Source organism: Cyphellophora attinorum, assembly GCF_001299255.1.
Source record: "Cyphellophora attinorum strain CBS 131958 chromosome Unknown Contig50, whole genome shotgun sequence".
Taxonomy (NCBI): Eukaryota; Fungi; Ascomycota; class Eurotiomycetes; order Chaetothyriales; family Cyphellophoraceae; genus Cyphellophora; species Cyphellophora attinorum.
In genome coordinates, this window is record NW_017253278.1 from 78,823 (window position 1) to 96,910 (window position 18,088).

General features: G+C 53.4%; 3 protein-coding genes across 3 annotated transcripts; 2 read left to right on the plus strand and 1 right to left on the minus strand.

Annotated features, from left to right (window-relative positions):
• Positions 1-1,948: 1,948 nt before the first annotated feature.
• On the minus strand, positions 1,949-5,727 carry AB675_10208 (putative coatomer subunit alpha; the record flags this gene model as incomplete). The annotated part of the gene is made up of 3 exons (XM_018138963.1): positions 1,949-2,203; positions 2,255-5,647; positions 5,701-5,727. 3 exons carry the CDS (start codon positions 5,725-5,727, stop codon positions 1,949-1,951), a joined length of 3,675 nt encoding a protein of 1,224 aa, XP_017994740.1.
• A 447-nt stretch (positions 5,728-6,174) lies between these two features.
• AB675_10209 (Protein transport protein sec23) lies at positions 6,175-8,548 on the plus strand (the record flags this gene model as incomplete). The annotated part of the gene is made up of 2 exons (XM_018138964.1): positions 6,175-8,474; positions 8,524-8,548. 2 exons carry the CDS (start codon positions 6,175-6,177, stop codon positions 8,546-8,548), a joined length of 2,325 nt encoding a protein of 774 aa, XP_017994744.1.
• A 3,912-nt stretch (positions 8,549-12,460) lies between these two features.
• AB675_10211 (ABC transporter CDR4) lies at positions 12,461-17,190 on the plus strand (the record flags this gene model as incomplete). Its single annotated transcript, XM_018138966.1, has 2 exons — positions 12,461-16,088; positions 16,184-17,190. 2 exons carry the CDS (start codon positions 12,461-12,463, stop codon positions 17,188-17,190), a joined length of 4,635 nt encoding a protein of 1,544 aa, XP_017994745.1.
• Between the last annotated feature and the right edge of the window lie 898 nt (positions 17,191-18,088).

Here is an 18,088-nt window from a genome sequence, read left to right on the forward strand (position 1 = left end):
TGATGGATCACAACTAGCGCACGCGCGACCGTGCAAGGTTCACCGACTCCATTGCCAGAGCAGCGACTCAGAGCAAAGCAGAAGCTCACACTAGGCATGCCGTGATCAAGATCATCCGGCGAGTGTTACTACTTTCAGAACAAACGGAGGCCAGTGGTCAGCAAAGAGTGCGACAGATTCATGGGGGCAATAGGCGTCATGATCCTGAAGAAATTCTGCGACAAGGCTTGACAACATGAGTGGCAAGTTCAGCAAACTTCGTGATTGTCCAGAACGAGGATTCCGATGCGGCCGTGGCGGATCCTTGATCTGGTGGTCTCACGAGGATCGAGGCTGTAGAAGGGGACCGACCTGGAGAGCAGAGGAATTCTCTCAGATTCAGGGCTAACATTTTCGCAGCTATGGTGCGAGGTTTGGAGAGGTCTGAGGGTGAGGGACGGAAGAGAGAGCATTTTTGCACAATGACGAAGGCGTGTGTATGCGTTGGGCTATTGCATAGCACATATAGAAGTACATCCACGCAGACAGAATATGATCATGATGAGATACCTTTTCGATAGCCATTGCGTGGCCTCTGTGGCCTCATCTCGGTCAGGTGTGTTCCGAGCCACGAATATATATATGGCCTGTTCGTGTTCCGTCTTTCAGTGGATCTGAGGAGACTCCACGATAGGGCTCTTTGAGCTGCGCAAATCAGGTCACCAGGCACTCATGTTACGCAGCGCGTCCCGATGATTAGAGCCGCTGGCTTCTTTGTGTCCTGTGCGCGGTAGTCAGGAGGTGTCAGGGTGGCTATGGACAGTCGAGATAAATGTTTTGTGGACTGGTAAGACCGGATGACTACCATCGAATTTTCCACCTACTCCCTGGTCGTCCGGCTTGCTCAATGTCCGACTCAAGACCGGTTGACGCTGACTTTTGGATACCGAAAGTGTCCCTCCCATCCCCATTGCACGCAAGGACAGCAGAAGCGCAGATGGATTAATCGCTCCTTGGTATCTGCACTCCATCACGAGGCCGCACGTGACCGACGACGACTGCGCGTCGCCGATCTCTCCTCCACCTAGATGTCATCCGGCTTGGCCAAGGCTTCGACTGAGACCGGTTGACACAGGCCTGGTCCCGCGAGGCAAGAGCGGATGACTCCATCAAAGCACATCCACACCTTCCCACTCTGTATCTGCCAAGCAGGCAACGGCAGCAAGAGCACAGCGATCGATCGTCCCTTCTCATCGGCAGTCCCCGGAGGTGCCACGAGCGGCAGCTATCTCAACCGGCAGCACCTTCCACGACTGTTGAACCCTGTCAACCGGATTAGACGGGTTACAGGTGAGACCGGATGACGAGTCTTTCTGTTTTCGCTGCGAGCCTCTTTTGTTGGGCGTGACACGAGCATCAGGCGGTAGGCAGGCTGTTTCGGGCATTAATTTAATTTCGCCATTTCTTCATCAAGTCCCGAGGTTCCAGGCCAGGGCGGGCTTTGATGGCTGGAACTGTCTTGCAGATCGAGCCGGGAAATTTGGTGGGAGCATCACTTGAGCCTCACTTAAGCGTCAAGTCGCAAAATCAACTGGCAGCGATCTGCTTACCAGGGAGGTCGCTGCAGAAAATATGGCGCGTAGGCATAATAAATAGGGCCTGGAGCAAAACGCTGATTCTTTGACTGAACAGCTTGGTAGATAGGCAAGGTTCACCGTAGATTTTCAAGCTGGGGAGGGCCCTGTGGGCTGGGTAGCTGAACCACCTAAACCGCATTCAGTCGTCTGGCCACCATCAGGACCATATGGATATCTCTCTATTCTGCTTTTTTAGCCCCAGGGCGGCCTTCGTATGCCATTTTGGATCCGGCCTGGACTTCTGTGCGGCCACCGACCTCAACAGTCGGATGAACCGGCTATGATGAGTCGTGAACCCCCCCCGGGGCGGCCTCCATGCCTCGAAACACTGTTCACCGTTGCGGCACCCACAGCCGCAATCCACTACCGTCTTTGCCCACCTCGCAAACCTCGCATACTCGGCAAACCTGCCCTTTATAGCTTTCGTGGTACTTCGCACCGTCAAAGGGGCAGCTGACGGATGGGGTACCACCATAGATCGGCGTGTAGCTTGCGGCGCAGACGTCGAAGTCGGCGAATGGGTCATACTCGATGTCCAACTTGTCGGTGCTGCCAGCCCGTTCGGACTGGGCCTTGACTTTCTTGGCCTGGAAGGAAAAGTTAGCTGGGGCGGGCTCTGGAGGGTGGTTACAACTTACCTGTTCGACGAGTTTGGGAGCGCCTCCATTGGCTAGGACACGATTGGCGAAGGAAAGAGCGCTTTTGTGTTGCTTGTTTGTGAGAGCCAGGCGCATGGCGGCCATGAGAGCGAGCTGGCGGTGGGAGACATCGAGCTTGGGAACGGTGAAGTACGCGGACAGCTCGAGCTGGCGCTTCAACTGGTCTTCAGATGGCGAGTCGCCTGCAGCGGCAGCCAGTCTCCGTCGCTCGAGCTCCACAGACATCGCCAGGGCATACTCGACAGCTTTGGCGATCAGATCCTTTGCCTCAGCAACCTGTGCCTCCGAGCCAACGACGTTGACAATGAGGGACTGTAAGATGTTCTTGAAGGTCACGACACCAGTCTCGAGCTTATTTGTACGCATAGCCGTATAGCCTTCTTGCAGATCAGTGGTGGTGAGCGACTCGAGGTCGCGCGGGATGACAGGCAGGCATTTCCGACTGTCCGTCTCGTCGACATTGCGGCGTATATAGTTGACGATGGATGGGAGACCAGCGTTGGCAGGCAGATACGTCTTCGATGCAGTAAAGATCTCCAGGAAGCGTGGTTTCAGGGGCTCAAAGTTCACTGCGCCAATTTGGCGGTTCAAAGCCTGCATCGCTGTGTCGAATGAACCTGCGGCAACGTGGTCTGCAGCAAGTGGGGAATTTCTCGCCCACATGTCTGCTTCTGAAGTGCCAGGACCAGTAGCATCGGCCGGCGCATCTGGATTGTCGACGTTGACAAAATCGGAATCTGTCCCAGCAGTGTCAACAGGAATTTCGTCTCCCATGTCCCAACCGTCGCCTTCGTCATCGTCATCGACAGCGCCACCGTCCTTCGCGGTCACGACAGGTGCTTCCTCGTTGAGAAGGTCGACCTCACCATCGTCGACGGGCTCGCCAGAGAACTCGCCAAGTAGCGCTCTTTCGAATGACGAATGTGCTGCTTCTTTCACCGGCCAGTTGCTCTTGTGTGTCTGGACTATGGGAGCTGGCGTTTTCAATGCCTGACCGACTGATGGTACTGATATTTCCTCCTCTGTGAGACCGCTCATTTCCAGGACTGACTCGCATTCCTCGGTCAAGCCATTGGCCTTGGCTGTGAGATATGCTAGCGGGTACAGATCGATCTCTTTGAACATCTGTATGCGGCTTTCCACATCTCCTAAGTACAAAGCATTCTGGAATCGAGCAGTGAAGTCGTTGCGATGCTCAGCGATCTTTGCCATCCGCTGTAGCTTCTCCTCGTCACCCGTACACAAATATAAGAAAGACAGCTTATCAAAACTGCGCAGCTTCTGGTAAGTCATCTCGACTGTCTGGTGATTGCCGTGCATGAGCGCTTCGGAACTAAGTCGTTGCCAGATCTTTGGTCGATCAAGCTCCTTAGCCATCTCCGTCGCGACTTCCAGGTTGCCACATTCGATAGCTAGCTCGAACCTAGTCTGAGGATCTTGCACGAATTGAAGAGCGATCTCGGGATAGCCCTTCTTTTGCAGGTATGAGATGATGCTCTGACCAACAAGACTCGAGTTCTTAATGATCTGAAGCATCTCGTCGTAGTTGCGCTTGACCAACGCCAGCTTGAAGCGGTACTCGGTGGGGTCAATAGGCAGAACCTTTGGCTTCGCAGCGCGATCGAGGCAGTAGACATTACGGCCTTTCACCTTGACGAGGTACACGGTGTGCTCAAGTGTACGGACAATGCCATTATCGCCGTTGGGTAGTGTGTACTTGATGTGATTGAGTGTAGAGTAGAGCAGCACTCCTGAATCGTCCCAGGTCGCGCTCTTGATCCGGATCGTCTCGTGAAGTGTGCTAATTTGCTCGAGATTCTTGTTGACAATTGTGACATTATGCTTGCTGAGTAGAGCGCAGGAGAGTCCGTCGTTTGACCATGAGACATACTTGACTCCCGTCACAGCCAATTCGGCAAGCTGCTTCTTTTGCTGAATCTCATAGAGAACGACGTTGGTGGGAGAAATCAACAGCAGACAGCCGGTACCGCCAAAGCTGATATCGGTTGTGCCGTGAGGAGCCTTGAAAGACTTCGTGGTCGAGTTGCTCAAATCTTTGATCTCTACGAGGAGAGAGGAAGTGCTGAAGACCGCGAAACGGTTGCGAGCGACGAAGACGGCCGAGTTGCCTGTCCCTCTTTTGACGTCCGTAGGATCGGATCCACCTGCAGCATCCTTCGACAACCCCACCAGTTCGTATGAGCCGCTATCGGCAGGCGAGGTGACGAGAACAGACCGCTCGGCTGGATTGTACGACAAAGTCCGCGGTGGCACCCACGGACTACCGAATTTGCGGAGGTTGAGGAGGGAGCCAGATTCGACGTTTTTGGAGAAGTCGTATGACTTAACGTGCTTGTCCTTGGTGATGTAGAATAGGGTATTCTGGCTAATGGAAGAGGCAGGTCGCTCTCTTTCAAGCTTGAAGACCATGACCCCATTGTCGTGACCTGCTGCAAACAGGTTGATCTCTGGGTGAGCAGCGATGACCCAGAATCTATCATTCTCCCGCTTGAAAGACTGGACGGACGTTCGCTTGTTCAGGTCCCAGACTCGTACTGTCTTGTCCTCGCCGACTGAAAGGATCAAGTCTTGATGCGGATGGAAGAGACAGGCAGAGGCATTCTGGAAGTGACCTCTGCATGTGTCGACTTCCCAGGCTTTTGTCTCACTCATCCTCCATAGTTTGACAAGTCGATCGTCTCCGGCCGACACAATCAGGGGAAGTGTAGGATGGAAGGCCACCCAGTTGACGCCACGATCATGGCCTTCAAGAACAAACTTGACGACGGCATCGGTGTTACCGAACATGTCGGCTTGTTGTTGGTTCTGACGGGCCATCTGATCTTCAAAGCTCATAGCTGAGGGAGAATAGTGCTTCTTGCGGAGCCCTGAAATGTCCCATACCCTCACACTCTGATCTAGACTGGCTGAGACAATGAGGTCTTCTTTAGGATGAAATTGTGCGCACATGGCATAGTGATTGTGGCCGGTCATGGTACAAATGAGTTGCCGATTCTGCCAATTCCATATGCGGAGTGTTTGGTCGTCGGAGGCGGATAGAATCCAGGGATATTCGTGGTGGAAGAAGACGGTGCGGACGTAGTCCAAATGACCGTTCAGTGTGAACAAGCATCTTCGAGACTGTAATGACCAGACTTTGATCTTGTAGTCATCGCCGCCAGACACGAACATAGGCTGAGTCTTGTGGAAATCGATGCCTCTGACGGGGCCATCGTGTTCCTCGAAGCGGTCGATCAACGTGCCCATGCGGTAGTCCCATAGTTGTATGGTACTGCTGTGCAAGCTGACTAGAATCCATGGCCTCTTGGGGTGGAATGCGATGCCCTTCGCTCGAGAAGACTTACTTTCGAACTGCGTCCGGGTCAGTGGGGTGGTCCGAAGTGCACGCAATAGCGTCTACCTACCTTTGTGAGCATCGAAGGAGAAGCCATGGTGGCCGCACAATGGCTCTTCGAGTCTGCTGCCGGGCGGACTTCGAGATACTGAGACGTCCGCGATCAGTGCTCAGACATCTTACTCTCGCCACGCCAGACGCTTGAGTTGAAAGGAAGTGCTGTGACCACGGTGTCAATTGTCGTATTTCCTAAATGTTTCGCGGCTTCAACAGAGGGGTGGTCTCCCTCCAGTAAGGGTTAGGGTTACATTCCGCTGGTTCAATGTGCGCCTGCGATTCCAGCTCAAGGACACAGTGGCAGCAACTCAATACAAACAACACAAGGCAGGAGGCGCTCGAACCATTGCCACTGCTGGCTGTGCGAATATCACCTCTCCGTAGTTGCCGCGCCTCATTGTCGGCAGGATGCGATACTGACTAAATTCGAATCGCTGTGTTATTTGACCTTCTCGACGACCCCCACCACCACTCACCGCGCGACACAATGGAGCAGGGTCAATATGACCAGCTCAAAGACAGCTGGAACGAGGTGGAGGAGCGAGATGGCGTGCGGATGTCGTGGAACGTTATCGCCGGCTCAAAGATGGAGGCCAACAGACTGGTCGTTCCCATCAGTGCCCTGATTACGCCCTTGAAGGAGCTGGGCAAGCCGCTGCTCACATACGAGCCCGTTGTCTGCAAACCGCCATGCCGAGCAGTCCTCAATCCCTTCTCCACCGTTGACGTCCGAGCAAAGATATGGATCTGTCCCTTCTGCTTGCAGCGCAATGCTCTGCCACGCCACTATGCCGATATCAGCTCCGAGAATGTGCCCCCAGAGATGCACAGCATGAACACCACAGTCGAGTACCAGCTGGCTCGTCCCGCACCCTCTCCGCCAATCTTCCTCTTCGTTGTTGATACATGTCAGGAGGAGGAGTCTCTGCAGGCGCTCAAGGACACCCTGGTCATGAGTCTGTCTCTACTACCACCCAATGCCCTGGTCGGTCTCATCACATTCGGAACCAACGTCACGGTTCACGAACTCGGCTACGGTGAATGCCAGAAGGGATACGTCTTCCGTGGCAGCAAAGAGTACGCCGCCAAGCAGATACAAGAGATGCTAGGCCTGGCTGCACCTGGACTTCGACCCAATCAGCCACCACAACAAGGCCGCCCACCTCCGATGGGTGCAGCATCTCGATTCCTCCTCCCGGTCCAACAAGCCGAATTTCAGATCACGAATGCCATTGAGCAAATGCAGAGGGATCCCTGGCCCGTCGCGAACGACAAGAGAGCACTACGATGCACAGGTGTTGCCGTCAACGTTGCCGTGGGATTACTTGAGACGAGTTTCCAGAATGCTGGTGCCCGCATCATGCTCTTTGCCGGCGGCCCTGCCACCGAAGGTCCTGGAATTGTCGTTGGCGCTGAGCTGCGTGAGCCTATTCGCTCTCACCATGATATTGACCGAGACAACGTCAAGCACTTCAAGAAAGCGCTCAAGTACTACGACAATCTATCGAAGCGAACAGCGCACAATGGTCACATCATCGACATCTTTGCCGGATGTCTCGATCAAGTTGGTCTGCTTGAAATGAAGGGTCTTGCGAATAGCACCGGTGGGCATATAATCCTTACCGATAGTTTCACTTCCTCCCAATTCAAGCAATCATTCATCAGAGTCTTCGAGAAGGACGACCAAGACAACCTGTTGATGGGGTTCAATGCGTCTCTTGAAGTCATCACGACCAAAGAGCTAAAGATTACTGGTCTCATCGGCCACGCGGTGTCGCTCAACAAGAAGTCAAGCTGCGTAGGCGAAACGGAATGCGGTATTGGAGGTACGAGCTCCTGGAAAATGTGTGGCATCAATCCCACTTCAAGCTACGGCGTATACTTCGAGATTGCCGGCCAAGGCGGACCAGCGCCAGCAGCGCAGGGTCCACAGCGAGGTATCATGCAGTTCCTCACATACTACCAGCATTCCTCTGGCCAGTTCCATCTGCGAGTTACCACAGTCGCACGCAATCTCAGTGGTCCGACCGGCGACCCGGCTTTGGCTCAGTCGTTCGACCAAGAAGCAGCAGCTGTGCTAATGGCACGAATTGCCGTCTTCAAGGCCGAGGTTGACGAAGGCCCGGATGTGCTGAGATGGGTTGATCGCATGCTCATCCGGCTCTGTACGAGGTTCGCCGACTACAGAAAGGATGACCCTACTTCGTTCCGGCTTGACAAGAATTTCACATTGTACCCTCAATTTATGTTTCACCTCCGAAGATCACAGTTCTTGCAGGTCTTCAACAATTCCCCAGATGAGACAGCCTTCTATCGACATGTGCTGAATCACGAATATGTTGGCGACTCTCTCATCATGATCCAACCTACACTGGACTCATATGCCCTGGATCAAGAAGGCGGCATTCCTGTTCTCCTCGACTCTGCATCGATACAACCTCAGACTGTTCTCCTTCTCGACACCTTCTTCCAAATCCTCATCTTCCACGGTGAGACGATGGCAGAGTGGCGAAAAGCCGGCTATCAAGACCAGGAAGGATACGAGAACTTCAAGACTGTGCTTGACGCGCCCAAAGAAGATGCGCGCGAGCTCGTGCAAGACCGGTTCCCGCTACCTCGATTCATCATTTGCGATGCAGGGGGGTCCCAGGCTCGCTTCCTGCTGTCGAAGCTGAATCCGTCAACGACTCATGCGAACAGTGGAGGCTATGGTGGTGTACAGCAGACTGCTCAGACAATTTTCACAGACGATGTCTCACTACAGACATTTATGGACCATCTCATGAAGTAAGTCGGCCCGTTCTCTGCTGAACTCCGTTATACTAACGCTTCTAAGGCTTGCAGTATCTGGGTCAAGTTAGGGGTAAGCAAAAGTGCAGCATCTTCAGCTCGGCGCAGAGGCGATCTGGTAGGGTACTGTAGATCCAAGAGTGCGGCTTTGGTAGGTATCCATAATCAAGATAGTGTCAAGCCGATCGTAGACCATGAGCAGACCATGTTCCACAGGCATATCCATAGCAATGCGTCGCGTCAACTAGACACAGGATTCCTGTTGCTTCGAGAGGTTTCGATCGTGTAGATTGTGTGGCTGTTGGTGGTTCGAGATTGAGACACTCCCTTCCATGGCAGCCCTTTTGCCAAGACTTGTGCCAAGGAACGCCCACTCCAAATTTCGAGTGAGCTTTTTTGGAAAGCACCAACCTGCTTCCTCGTTCGAGACCATCCTCATCGTCAATCCTAAAAACCTCGAGTGAGACAGACTACCTTTCGCACTAGCCATGCGTAAGTATCGTCCTCTTGAGCGGCTTCAGCCAGGCTAATTTGTGTGTGTCCAGCTCCCAAGTTAGACCCCAATGAGATCAAGATCATGTAAGTACAGCAGATTCCAGCAAAGCTCATGAACAGCATGCTGACCACGAGAACAGCCATCTTCGCGCCACTGGCGGTGAAGTGGGTGCATCTGCCACTCTCGCTCCCAAGATCGGTCCCCTAGGTCTCTCGCCCAAGAAGGTCGGTGAAGATATCGCAAAGGCCACTGGCGACTGGGTACGTTCACAGCTCTTCTAAGACACGGCATGTTCTGATCACACTACAGAAAGGTCTCCGCGTCACTGTTCGCTTGACCATCCAGAACCGACAAGCTGCCGTCTCAGTCGTTCCCTCCGCTTCCTCACTCGTCATCCGCGCTCTCAAGGAACCTCCCCGAGACCGCAAGAAGGAGAAGAACATCAAGCACTCAAAGTCCATTCCCTTGGACGAGGTCATCGACATCGCCCGCACTATGCGCGGAGCCAACAAGTCGCTCGCCCGCGAGCTCAAGGGAACCGTGCTTGAGATCCTCGGCACCTGCTTCTCAGTCGGTTGCCAGGTTGATGGTCGGAGTCCTAAGGCAATCAGCGATGATGTCAAGGCTGGAGAGATTGATAGTGAGCACCACACATCACACAGGACTAGGACCAGGATGCTAACATTGTCGCAGTCCCCGAAGAGTAAATTTGCCTGCTCGAAAAGTTTCATGTCGCTTGTCTGGTAGCGCACCGAAAGTGACACGGTCATGATACCCATGTTCGGCTTCAGTCCGCAGATACAATGCAGCAACGACGGCACGATTCCAATCCCAGAACCTCCTGTCCCTTCCCTTCTCCCGCGACACACGCAGTGCAGCATACGGTCGTGCATCGGTCTGCAGGACTTCTCATCTCCTCCTTTCCTTTCCGTATCGAAACAACAACCTTCGTCACACTCTGAGTCTCATCCCAATTTTCATCACGAAAATGCATCCTAGGAAGAGAATCTATTTTTATGCGAAGAAGAGTACACTCCTGTGGCACATTACTCACCGCGGCATTCTGTTCTACGGACGTGAATGCAGCGGTCCATCATTTTCAGTGTCTACATTCCTCTCATGGAAGAATCGCGGCTGCCTTGTGCCTGAACATGCCAGATTATTTTGTTGCCGAACGAGAGACACCTGTAGCGCAGGGCATACCCCGGGGGTGCGGAAGGTCTGAGCATAGCAAGGCAGACGAGTCGAATCCTCCGGACAGCGTCGCCAGGCCTCCGCGCTGAAACAGATGCCCAGTCAATGTACAGAGTCAAGTATGACGCCCGACTGACTTGAGTGACCGGATCTGGATCATGCACCGATTAACTTAGGTGAATACTCCCCAATCGAGTCATTAGAGCGATAGATTGTGGTTGCCTACGTTCTTCACTTCGTCGAAGGGTCATAAGTACGTCCCTTGCCCAATATTCTCTCCTTCTGCTTTCTCACTGCTGGCCTCGGCATCGAGCAAGTCTTTAACCCTTGCCATGCTTTTGATAGCATTTGGTGCTACCTGGTGGGGTGAGACGCTGCTTCCTGAAGACCGTATGTCTCGGGTGGTCAGCTCAGGAACTTACAGCGTGTCAGCTCCCAAGGTAGGTATGCTCAATGGCTCGCACACACGGCGATGGCTCAACACAAATCTCGCCAGTGGTCGAATCGAGTAAGACCTCAGGGACGTCCTGCGTCTTGTCACCCGGTCTCCTGTGCATCTCCTTTGAATGCGTGTGTGCGTTGCGAAATCTTACACTTGGCATTCCAGATTTCTGGAACGATGCGCCCTGTTCGCGGATGGGCGGCGTTTACCAGGTTCCCCAGGTTCTCGCATGAACGACCACGTGGTGACCTCGAGCATAGGAAGTGCGATGGCTGGTATAATACTGCGTAAGTCGTGAGAGCGATCGGTGTCACTGGACGTGAGACTAGGAGCAACAGCCCGTATCAGACTACCTTGAGCTCAGAGCCCTGAAGCCGAACACTCGTGCGAAGTTAGTAGTGCTGGAGCCGTTGCGCGCACACGTGCACTGAAACATTGATTCAGGCTGCCAACTTCCAATGGGTGGGTAGGCAGAACACCTCGACGTGATCGTCACAAACTCACCATCTTGTATAATAAGGGGCCGAGTACACGAACACAAACGACTGCGCCGTTCCTGAGCACATCACATTCGGAGGTATTCATGCCCTTCGGAACCTTAACCCTTATGCACAAAATCTTTCCCTACGAACGAGCGCCCGTTATCAAAGGCTCGCATTCGCTTAAGCACCACCCCTTCTAGCAATGCCTAAAGAACGACCGGTCGACCACTGGACACCCGGGCTTAAGAATTCCGTGATTACAACCCCACAGCAGAAGTCCACTGCGCCCGCTTAAGGAAACCGAGCCCCGTGCCCACGGGCGCATCTTGCGCGACTTTGGGTGCTGACACAGGCGGTATTGTCCGAACCATGCAGGATCCCGTGAGTCAAACAGAGCCTCACATTCGTGTGCACCTGACCCGACGTAGTAACTCGATGTTGCGCCTGATATACTGTACGTGGAGTTGAGGCAATTGAGCCTCAGCTCTTGGCCTTGACGCGCACGCGCACATCGGAGGGATTCGAGAAACGCCTGTTTTTATCTCGCCGGAAGCCGAGCAGATAGGAGCGACTTGGCGTACTCGGTTGTGCATGCGAGGCAAGGGAGTCACAACACGCGGCGGCCGGATATCGATTCCTGGGCACTCCAGTGTGTGGCGGTAGGCCTCCTTTGGGTGTAGTTTACGGTTACGTGAAGTTAGCATAATTCTTGGAGCAAATTGTGAAATCTGCCACCAGATCCGAGCGCTCGTACTTTGACTTTTCCGGTCGAAATAATGAACAAATCCTTTCCTTTTTGAAGCCCACAACACGGAGTTTGGGTGTCAAACAAGCACTGAGCGTGGACGCATATCGAGTATTGGTCTTGGAAGAACTCCAGTCGGACGAATCGTCCGCAAATCCTGCCCAGCGGGAGTCACTGCTACCGTTACGATTGTGCGCCGATTCTTTCCTTCAAAGAATACGAAGAGTTTCGCGCTGTCCGTTGTGGTGGTGACGTTCGTTCACGCTTCTTGCCTCCATCGTTCGTGTTCACAACCTTCCCATTCTTTCGGCGACTTCTGGCACACGACTTCGTTCTCGTTGCGATTTCGTTCTCGTGCTGTCTTTATTCTTAGACACGTTGTTGCCTTGCGGAAGTTGACGCAAGACTTCGTCCGGCTCGCGCTCGTGTCGAATGAGGTAGCTGGAGGAAAACACAAAACTCCGGCGGTCCTTGACTCTTCACATTGGCAAGACGTGATTGTTCACAGCCTTTTGTTTTCGTCAGCTTCATCGATACCTTTCGCGACCGTAGAGCACACTTACCGGCCATCTCGCCTCTTTGGCAACTTCGACATAAAACCAAAACACATCGCCGCTGTCCACGATGTCCCTAGTGGGAGGCTTTGTGACATCGCCTGATCGGACCATGGAGACCTCAGGCCCTGGATCAACACAGCCTCCACCATCTCCCGGACACGTTCGCCGCGCATCATTCACAGACAACCTGCCTCGACGATTCTCAAATACATCACAACGGCGACCATCAATGGACCGCCACCAGACATCCTACGTCACTGCCCCAACCTTTGACGAGGAGAAGCACATCAGCGAATCGTCCGAAGATGAGAGCGAACAGATCAAATCGCTTGCGCGGCAAATGACGCGGGCGTCGACATATTCTAACGTACCTTCGAATCCATGGCAGTATGAGGAGGGTTCGGTACTCGATCCCAACTCGGACAATTTCAGAGCGCGAGCTTTCACCAAGTCGATGCTGAAGCTGCTGCAGGAGGAAGGCGAAGAGCGCCATCTCGCGAGGTCAGCTGGGTTTTCATTTCGAAATCTCAGCGCTCATGGTTTTGGCACTGGTACCGACTTTCAGAAGTCTGTCGGCAATGTTTATCTGCAGGTCATTGGTGGTATTCGCCAACTGATGGGGTCCGGCCAGCGGAGAATCGACATTCTGCAGAAGTTCGACGGTCTGGTTCGTGCTGGTGAAATGTTGGTTGTCCTTGGCCCTCCTGGTTCAGGATGTTCGACCTTCCTCAAGACCATTACTGGTGAGACACATGGTTTTAACGTGGACCCTGAATCCGTCATCAACTATCAAGGTGTCAGCTACGAGCAGATGCACAAGCAGTTCCGCGGCGAGACGATATATACTGCCGAGGTTGACGTCCACTTCCCACAATTGACAGTTGGCGACACGCTCTACTTCGCTGCGAGAGCGCGTGCACCAAGAAACATCCCTGGTGGCATCTCGAAGAAGCAGTATGCTTTGAATGTGCGCGACATGATCATGGCTACCTTTGGCATCCGGCACACACTCAACACAAAAGTTGGAAACGATTTCGTCCGTGGCGTGTCAGGTGGTGAGCGTAAGCGTGTGACAATCGCGGAGGCTTGCCTGAACGGTTCGCCCTTACAAGCTTGGGACAATTCGACTCGTGGTCTCGATAGCGCCAACGCCATTGAATTCTGTCGCACACTTCGTATGTCGACGGAACTGCAGAACGTCACGGCAGCAGTCGCCATTTACCAAGCACCTCAGGCCGCCTATGACCTTTTCGACAAGGCTCTAGTCCTATATGAGGGTCGCCAGATTTATTTCGGAAGCACCAAAAATGCCCGCGCTTTCTTCGAGAACATGGGCTTTGAATGCCCACATCGACAAACTGAGGCTGATTTCTTAACGTCCATGACAAGTGCGGAGGAGAGAATCACCCGACCTGGTTTCGAGAACAAGGTGCCCCGTACGCCAGACGAGTTTGCAGCACGATGGAAGTCAAGTCCGGAGTATGCCGAACTCATGAAAGAAATTGAGCAGTATGAGCAAGAGCACCTGATAGGCGGTGAGCATCTCGAACGATTTCAGAAGTCTCGCCAGCTGCAGAAATCCAAGAAGCTGCGACCAAAGTCGCCGTACACACTGTCGTACAACCAGCAAGTCCAGCTCACACTGTGGCGTGGTTTCCGACGGCTTGCTGCTGATCCCAGCATCACTGCCTTTCAGCTGTTCTTCAATGTTGTTCTGGCGCTGGTCATCGCATCAGTCTTCTACAACCTCGATGACACTACCAATTCTTTCTTCTCCCGAGGGGCGCTTCTGTTCTTCGCCGTTCTAATGAACGCCTTTGGTTCTGCACTCGAAATTCTCACGCTCTACGCTCAGCGGCCTATCGTCGAGAAGCACAAACGCTACGCCTTGTATCACCCCTCAGCAGAAGCCGTCGCCTCAATGCTTACGGACATGCCATACAAGATTCTCAACGCTATTCTTTTCAACCTGACGCTATACTTCATGACCAATTTGCGAAGAACACCAGCAGCATTCTTTTTCTTCCTGCTCATCTCGTTCTTCCTAACCCTGGTGATGAGCATGCTCTTCAGGACAATTGGATCAGTTTCGAGGACCCTATCACAGGCGTTGGCACCCGCTGCTGTAATGATTTTGGCCATTGTCATCTACACAGGATTTGCAATCCCAACGACGTATATGCTTGGCTGGTCGCGTTGGATCAACTATATTGACCCCGTCTCATATGGCTTTGAGGCACTGATGGTCAATGAGTTCTCAAACCGCCAATTTCCCTGTTCGACATTCGTTCCATCGAATATGGGCGATTTGACAGCTTATGGCAATGTCGCCTCCGACAATCATGTCTGTACAACAGTCGGCTCAGTTGCTGGACAGCCATACGTATCTGGTGACGCGTACATCAATTCGCAATACGCCTACTACGCGTCTCATCGCTGGCGCAATTTCGGCATCCTCATCGGCTTTCTGATTGGGCTCATGTGCACTTATCTGGTTGCTGCCGAGTACGTAACTAGTAAGAAGTCCAAAGGCGAGGTTCTGGTCTTCCGACGTGGCCACATACCAGCTGCAGCCAAAAGCAAACTCAGCGATGACGAGAGCGGCAGTGGCAATCATGTCACCATGGAGAAGCAGCACGTCCACAAGCAGGATATCTCGGATGTCATACAGAAGCAGACTGCGATCTTCCAGTGGAGGAACGTCGTGTACGATATCAAGGTCAAGAAGGAAGAGCGCCGCATCCTCGACCACGTGGATGGCTGGGTCAAGCCTGGTACCCTGACAGCCCTTATGGGAGAATCAGGCGCTGGTAAGACTACACTTTTGGACGTCCTGGCGACGCGTGTGACCATGGGTGTCATCTCTGGTGATATGCTTGTAGACGGCCAACAACGAGACAGCTCGTTTCAACGCAAGACCGGATATGTGCAACAGCAGGATCTTCACCTGGAAACATCAACTGTCCGCGAGGCCCTCAACTTTAGCGCAATCCTACGTCAACCTGCTCATGTCTCACGCGACGAGAAGCTGGCATATGTCGACGAGGTCATCAAGCTTCTCGAAATGGAGGATTACGCCGATGCTGTTGTTGGGGTTCCAGGCGAAGGTCTCAACGTTGAACAGCGGAAACGTTTGACTATTGGTGTCGAGCTGGCTGCCAAACCCGCTTTGCTGCTCTTCCTCGATGAGCCGACTTCTGGTCTCGACTCTCAGACGTCCTGGTCGATTCTCGACCTGCTTGAAAAGCTGAAGAACAATGGACAGGCTATTCTCTGCACCATCCACCAGCCTTCCGCAGTTCTATTCCAACGTTTTGATCGCCTCCTCTTCCTCCAGAAGGGCGGCAAGACTGTATACTTTGGTCCTGTTGGGGAGTCCTCGAAGACTTTGACCGACTACTTCGTCCGCAACGGTGCTAAACCTTGCCCGCCTGAGGCCAATCCAGCTGAATGGATGCTTGAGATCATCGGTGCTGCGCCAGGCTCGTTTACAGATATCGACTGGTTCAATACTTGGCGCAATTCCCCGGAGTATGCTGCGGTTCACAAAGAGCTTGACGACATGCAACAGGAACGCTCGCAGATGATGACTCGTGTACAGACCCAAGACAACAAAGCGCAATACAAGGAATTCGCTGCGCCTTTCACAGTTCAACTCTGGGAGACTCTGAAGCGCGTCTTCGAGCAGTACTGGCGTACGCGTCTTACATCTACTCTAAACTTGGCTTGATCACCGCCTCTGGTCTGTTCATCGGCTTCTCTTTCTTCAATGCCAGCAACTCAATCCAAGGCCTACAGAACCAAATGTTCGGTATCTTCATGTTGATGAATATCTTCGGCCAGCTTGTGCAACAGATCATGCCAATGTTCGTCACTCAGCGCGCTCTTTACGAAGTCCGTGAACGCCCATCGAAAGCATACTCATGGCAGGCATTTATGATGAGCAATATCATCGTCGAGATTCCCTGGGGCGTCCTCTCCGCCATCATTCTCTTCTTCACCTGGTACTACCCAATCGGCGTCTACCGCAATGCTGAGCCCACCGACGCCGTCCATGAGCGCGGCGCGCTCATGTTCCTGCTGGTCCTGGTCTTCCTGATCTTCACCTCAACGTTTGCGCACATGGTTATCGCCGCTATCGGCAGCGCTGAGGCGGGTGGTGGCATCGCCAATCTGCTCTTCTCCCTTGCCCTCATCTTCTGTGGTGTTCTAGCATCCCCAACAACTCTTCCCGGCTTCTGGATCTTCATGTATCGCGTCTCACCCTTCACTTACCTGGTCGAAGGCATGCTCACCACCGCCGTCGCCGACACCACAGTCCAATGCGCAGCCAACGAGTTCCTCAGCTTTGCCCCGCCCGCCGGCCAGACCTGTGGCCAATACATGCAAGCATTCATAGACTACGCCGGCGGCCAACTCGATCCCGCGACCATCGACTCCACCACAGAATGCAGCTTCTGCACCTTGGCCGACACCAACAAGTTTCTGGCCGGCGTCAGCGCCGACCCGAAGAACATGTGGCGCGACTTTGGGCTCATGTGGGTGTACGTCCTGGTAAACATCGCAGGCGCGGTGTTCTTCTACTGGCTGGGACGGGTTCCCAAGGGTGCGAAGAAGCAGAGTGAGGAAGTGGCGGCGAGCAAGGATATCAAGCAGATTGAGAGTACGCGAGAGACGGTGCCGATGGCGCATGGGGGCGAGGATGGTGGGCCGGTCGGAAGGGTCAGCACGACGAGGAGCGCGGCGACGGGGAAGACGGGGAGGAGGAGTGAGAAGGGGAAGGAGGATATTGTTTGAGCAGAGCCAGGGCGGGCTTTGAGGGCTAATTTGCATTTGCTTTGTTCTTGGTATGGCCTTCTAGATGGGACGGGATCTGAGCATGATTGTGGTTGAGCAGGTCGTCGGTTCGAACGACGTTAAAGTAATTGATAGATTATTGTGTCTTCTACGGAAGCGAAGATAAAGAAGAAAAACTTGATAGATTGTGCTAAAGGCGAGAGTCTCACAACTTATTTCAAATACGTTCCATCCTCTCGTATCGATAGCCTTTCGAGGGAGGCCTTTGCAGTATAGCCCTCAAACCCACACTGAAAGCTTTTGCCGGCCACAGACTGTTTGTCCTGATGGTGGTGAACGCTGCAGCGCCTTCCGGTGGTTTCACTTGACCGAGACAAGATCAGGCAGGCACGCGGCACGGCCGCTTCTCGATCAAGGACAAACCAGGACTCTTCAAGAAGCTGTCTTCCAAAAGTCCCGTGCTAAGACAGAGACCGACGATGGACCTACCATTAACCACTGTGATAAGCATCCCAAGGTCAGGCAACTTCTTTTCCTGCTCCACTACTCGACAGCCACAAGCTCCGCTTCGGTGTGAACGATTGGCTGGAAACGAGGGTGCCTGGAACTTGGACATGGGGGTCGATGGGGACGTATTCGCTTACTGGCTGCAGCTGGATCGGAGCGGGGCATTGAGCTTGAGATGGGCGTGTCTGCCGCCATCTGAGGTTCAACGGCGTCAACTAGTGTCCTGTCTATTCTTGTGTTATAGAAAGAAAGAGGAAGTTGCATCATCCACAACAGGAGCTGTATATACCAGACCTCGCCACCATTGATAGCGTAACTGGCTGATTTACTGCACATTGCGTTATACACGACGTTGAAGAACCAGCTCCACCTCACTTCCACAGTAGAACAA